This window comes from Aythya marila (genome assembly GCF_965140915.1).
Source record: "Aythya marila genome assembly, contig: HAP1_HAP1_SCAFFOLD_153, whole genome shotgun sequence".
Taxonomy (NCBI): Eukaryota; Metazoa; Chordata; class Aves; order Anseriformes; family Anatidae; genus Aythya; species Aythya marila.
In genome coordinates, this window is record NW_028137334.1 from 2844457 (window position 1) to 2850518 (window position 6062).

Genomic DNA, 6062 nt, shown 5'->3' on the forward strand with positions numbered 1-6062 from the left:
TCAATGAGCCCCGCCAGCTCCTGGCCTAGGATCCATTTTCCCCTTAGAGATAGGGACCCATCTGCAGCCATCAGGCCGGGTGCTGAGTAAAGTGCCCCATTGTCAAAAACACAAAATTTCTGTGTTGGCACCAGCCTCTGAGCCACGTGTTTACCAGGTGGGCTTTCCATGTCCTGTCTGTACCCCTCCCTGCCACCGTAGGGATAGACGAAAACACCACCTGTACTCCCGCTCCATCCACTAACCATCCCAGTCCCCTAAAGTCCCGTTTGATAGTCTTCAGGCTTCTCTCTTTAATGTCATCACTGCCAGCCTGGACTATCAAAAGAGGATAATAGTCAGAGGGGAAAACCAGGTTGAGAAGCTTTCTGGCAATGTCCCTGACCCTGGCCCCAGGGAGGGAGCAGACTTCCCTGCGGGTAGGGTCAGGCTGACAAATAGGGCCCTCTGCTCCCCTGAGAAGGGAGTCTCCCACCACAATCACCCTTCTTTCTGTCTTGGTGGAGGCAGTCCTGAGGCATTGTGTTGACTTCCTCGCCCTAAGCATCCTCCTGGGTAGACTTTCTACCTCTTCCTCAGCTACTGGTCTCTCAAGCTCCAGGGCATCAAACCTGTTGTGTAAGGGTACCTGGGAAGGCGGGGCCGGTAGGGGGTGGGTATCACCTGAGATGTTGAGCAGGGACCTCACTGTTCAGGTGCTCACTGTTCTAGGAACCTGCCCATATTCTCCCACACTCCCTGCCACTATGAAAAGTTTCCAAGAGAAGGGTCCTCAAGTATGGAAGTGACAGCAATGCTGAGTACAACTACCAGATTTGTCTCATGGCCAGTAATTTTATCACAACATAAGGCAGTGTTACACGGTAAACTAAAGTTAGGAATGTTTTAACAATTCATGTCCGTAAAGAACAGTCCTGTCTGCCTCTGGGTCCTGCACTGGCAGTTTAATTCTTGAACCACAGATGCAGTGTGTCCCAGTCTCCCCCTCATTCTAGTCAATTTATCAAGTCTTCAGAAAGTACTCCTCAAATCTATGAACCTGTTTGCTTTTGTTATTCCGAACTCCTATTTCTAACAGTTACAGCCTTTTTTTTTGGTCTTCTTTGAGATTAACTTAACACTGCTATAGGTGTGACTGTCCCTGTGAATGGCTGGTGAGGAATGTTTTAATTACTCGTGAAGTGTCAATAAGAAAGCTATTTGTGTTTGTACGAAGTCTTTGATGTCTGGGGGTTTCAGAACAACTGATAACAACTAGTGACTGTTATGGGATACTATGCAAGCCTCTGATATCTAGCCAGGTGGCCAAGAAATTAAGAAGAAAAAAAAAGGAGCTGAAGGATGGCTAGGAGACAAGACCTGCAGGGGATGCTGTGTAAACTTGACACACTGCCAAGGAGTACAAAGGGGAAGGACAAGAAAAAAACTTGGAGAGGAAGACTACGAGCCTTCAGCATGAAAGACCCCTGGAGACCCCCAGAGGGACCACCGGAGACTGATGCGCATGCTCCAGTAGGAGGGACTGGATCCCGGAAGCTAATTATAATAACCTATTTTTTTAGAAGTAGTAATGAATATGTATTAGTCTAGGAGTATAAAAATCAGCTACTTGATGTGGCTGGGTGCGTCCTGGTGGAGTGGAGACTCCCGATGCACACAGCGCTGTTTGCTTACCTCTATTCTTTTAATAAATCATATTTTTTATTTAATCCTATTTTGAAGACTGAGCCATTTATAACAGTAGTTAAATGATCTCTTACAGCACCTGAATGCTGTTGTCTGATCCCTTCCCAGAATCATAAGGAGCCAGTACCTTCAGTCCAGAACACTCTCCCTGTACGCTTGAAGGCATGCCCTTAGGTCCCATGGACTGTTAAGGTTGTAGTTTGCAAAGTAACCACTGATTTTATCCCCACCCACCACCTGTTGTACCCCTGCAGAGTCCTGCCTCAAGGCACAAAGGGCAGGGAGACCTTGCTGGTGAGAGCTGAGGCCCTGTGGAGATGTCCGAGACACAACAGCCATTACAGCCAGGGGTCGTGTAGAACAGAAAGGAAAAAAGAGAACATTTAAAAGAGAACAGAATAGGTTTAGCTCTCCCTGTGACACATGACTCCTTTTGCTCTGCTGACAGCCTCTGCAGGCTGACCTACATGTAAGGAGTAGGGACAGGTTCAGTTGTCCTCCATGTGGCATCTGCTGCCATTTCAGTTGGCCTGAGGAATGCCCCATCAGACCAGAGGATCAACCTCAAATTTCACCAGGTATTTCCATCTGAACAGCTCCTGCCTGTCCTCCATCTCCACTAAGGAGCTACTGTGGCTCAGTAATTCACATTACAGTGCCTATGTTGTGCACACCTGAACTGAGGCCTGAGGAATCCCAGGTTCAATGGGTTTCTGGCAGGCATGGGAGGGAGCTGAGATCCCTTTCCAGCCCCAGGAATAAAAACAAGCATGAGATGCTTTGACTAACTCTGCTGAATTCCTTCCTTAAGTGGGGATGAAGGAGATCAGTCCCTGACCACGAAATCATGTCCAAACTGATACTGGGGCAAGAAGATGTGATTGTTACATTTAATTGGTTTTCTGTAAGGAGAAATGACCCTGGTGTGAAGAAGTGTGTGTGCCAGGTGAGGGCTGGAGCCCCAGGGAAGCTTCAGACTATTTCCCAGCAGGTTCCCCTGCAGCCCCAGGGCCATGTGCAGGGAGCCTGGTGGGGGGCAGAGCAAGGGAGGCCTTGGGCTGGGCCTCTGCTGCTGAGCTGGGCCGGGCTCCTGGGCCCAAGGGGAGCTCATGGCAAGTGGACAGTGCTGCAGAGAGACAGCTCTGCCCAGGAGCAGCTCCTCTGCACAGCGCAGCAGGCCTGGGGACACTGCCTGCAGGGACACAGTGCTTAAAGGCAGGCAGAAGTGGCAGGATGCCCAGAGCTCCTTGCTGGAGAAGACTTCCCAGCCCTGACCACAGTAAGTCTCTGGCTGGAGGGCAATGCAGCCACAGTTCCTGGACATAGGAGAAGCCGGGGGCGAAGGCAGGGGTGTCCAGGGCTGTGGTGCAGAGCAGGGTCCCTGCTGTGCTCCAGGGGCTGTGTGCCGGGCCAGGGCCTCTGTCGCCTGCCAGGCTCAGCACTCAGCCTGCCCGGGTAGCTGCCCAGGGTGCTGCGGGGAGAAGCTGCGGGTGGAAGGAGCCCCCCTGGCAGGGCAGGGTCCTGCTGCTGGTGGGAGGCTGCTGCCTGGGGCAGCCTGCTCACGGATCTACAGCACAACCAGGATGTATCCAAGGGACTTTGCAAAAGCTGGGTCAAGGCAAGGGATTTCAGCTTCAGTCTCAGCTTTTCTGAGCCTCCTGAGCTTTCAGTTCTGTGTTCTTTGGCTCGGTGGGAATAAAAAGAGATAGCATTATTTCCAAGATGAGGCTGACGCTTCTAAGCCGTACCACTGAGGGTTAGAAAGACCCCCATCAAGTCCCCTTCCTGCCCCTCAGCCCCTAGAAAGCTCCACCACCACTCGTGCAGTGTCAGCAGCGTCTGTGTGACCTGGTTTCTAGGATATGTCCCCAGCGAGCTGCCCCTGGGCAGAGCCCTGCTGCCAGGAGGTGTCTGCAGGGCAGAGCTGAGCACCCAGCGGCTGGGATGAGGGCCGTGAGCTGCAGGCAGGAGGCGTGGGGACAGAGATCCAGCTGCAGGCGGGGACAGCTTCAGGCAGCAGAGCCATGGGCAGGGAACAGCAGGACAGTGCTAACAGCATAGTCTGCCACCTCCCTGCTTTCCCCTAAGCCCACAGGATTCAGGGCATGAGTCATGATGAATCTCTGTCAACAGAGTTCCTGAGGCCACAATAATTGGGCAGCTCAATTTGGGAACTGTATTGAGAGGTAGATGATACTGACTGAGACCAGGACAGATGGAGAGGCTGGCTGTCCTCACTTCACTAAGGACAGTCACTTTGCCTCTCAGGGTTCACAAGGTCTCACCTGGAATACATTACAAATGCCAGGGGTTTCTACCATCTAAAAATGCTCCTGAGTGTTACACAGGCAGCGGGAACAATGTAAACCACAAATTCTTTTTTGCACTCAGGAATGTTGAGAGTAGTAATGCTGTTAAGTTCACATACATCAGAGGTAGATTTAATCAGAGATCATTCCTGGTTCTTATTTACCTTGAGCTACAGGGCAGGTTCTTGAAGAGCCCACAGCAGAAACCCTTGGTCCCAGTGGCACCCTCAGCTAGCACTAACCAGAACTCAAGCAAGAGAGCAGCAGAAAGGTCTCAGAAAGGGAAAAGTCACTGGGGGGCGTTTCAACGAGAAGTGGAGCAGTTTTTCTCAGACATGTCTCTCCTAATTATCACTGTCTTCTCTTTCTTGAGTATACCCGTTTGTCCAGGAGGATCAGATGTCCAACACCAGCTCCATCACCGAGTTCCTTCTCCTGCCATTTGCAGACACGTGGGAGCTGCAGATCCTGCACTTTGGGCTCTTCCTGGGCATCTACCTGGCTGCCCTCCTGGGCAACGGCCTCATCCTCACCGCTGTAGCCTGCGACCACCGCCTCCACACCCCCATGTACTTCTTCCTCTTCAACCTCGCCCTCCTTGACCTAGGCTGCATCTCCACCACTGTCCCCAAAGCCATGGCCAATTCCCTCTGGGACACCAGGGCCATTTCCTATGCAGGGTGTGTTGTACAAGTCTTTCTGTTTGTTTTTTTGGTATCAGCAGAGTATTATCTTCTCACTGTCATGTCCTATGACCGCTACATTGCCATCTGCAAGCCCCTGCACTATGGGAGCCTCCTGGACAGCAGAGTTTGTGCCCAGATGGCAGCAGCTGCCTGGGGCAGTGGGATTCTCCATGCTCTGCTGCACACTGCCAATACTTTTTCTCTGACATTCTGCAGAGACAACGCTGTGGACCAATTCTTCTGTGAAATACCTCAGATTTCTAAGCTCTCCTGCTCCAATTCCTACCTTAGGGCAGTTGGACTTGTCATATTTAGCTGCTTTTTGGGAATTGTATGTTTTGTGTTCATTCTTTTTTCGTATGTGCAGATCTTCAGAACTGTGCTGAGGATGCCCTCTGAGCAGGGACAGCACAGAGCCTTCTCCATGTGTCTCCCTCACCTGGCAGTGGTCTCTCTGTTTGTCAGCATTAGCATGTTGACCTACCTGAACCCTTCGTTCTTCTCCTCCCCATCCCTAAACCTGGTGATGGCAGTTCTGTACTCGGTGCTGCCTCCAGTATTGAACCCCCTCATCTACAGCATGAGGAATCAGGAGCTCAAGAAGTCCATCAAGAAAGTGATTTCATGGAGATGTTTCCAGATGTTCAGAGGAAGTTGACTGGACCTTTCACCAGCTCTAAACTGCTTTTTCTGCAGATTAATTTTAGTTTATGACATCACAGGCCAAAGCTGCCTTTAATTCTAGAGGGGAAGAGATTTGGTTTCATTAGTTTTGCTTAGTTTCATTTTCCCTTGTGATTATGTTTTCCACAAGGAAATGCCCTTATTCAACCCTTTGTACTTGAATACCAAAATATAGTTTGAGCCTGAGGGTTAACAGAAACAAGGAGCCAGGCTCTCTGTGTATTTAAACCAGATAAATCTTGGTCTGAGACCCAATCTCAGCAGATCAGGAGTGAATGGGAACTGGGGCTGTGGTGGCAGTGCCCAGAGCCCTGCAGCAGCCTGTGGTGGGCATTGTCTTGGGGCCAGCCCAGCCTAGGCTGCTGGGCTGGTCTGGGCAGAGGACAGGGAGGTGGGAGAGCTGGGGACTACCTGGGCCAGGCTGAAAGCTGCCCAACAGAGAGAAACATCTGTGTTGAGCTGAGATGTGTGGCCATGCAAGGGAAGGATACGCACTGCTGGCTTCAGGTTGTGTGGCAAGGATGGAAGACAGGCCAGTGCAGGAGGGAGGAGGCCAGGCGGTGCCCTGCTGGCACAGACAGAGCAGGAAGGTGGCCCAGGGCTTTCATCACATACAGACTCTCTCATCAGCCATGTCCAGCACTGGCCGCTCCCCCCAGGTTTAGGGGTGCATTTGGCTGCCAGGCCATCTCCATCC

The 6062-nt window shown here is 51.4% G+C and overlaps 1 protein-coding gene across 1 annotated transcript; it reads left to right on the forward strand.

Annotated features, from left to right (window-relative positions):
• Positions 1 to 4394: 4394 nt before the first annotated feature.
• LOC309890904 (olfactory receptor 14C36-like) lies at positions 4395 to 5339 on the forward strand (the record flags this gene model as incomplete). Its single annotated transcript, XM_082785297.1, has 1 exon — positions 4395 to 5339. One exon carries the CDS (start codon positions 4395 to 4397, stop codon positions 5337 to 5339), a length of 945 nt encoding a protein of 314 aa, XP_082641423.1.
• Positions 5340 to 6062: the final 723 nt, after the last annotated feature.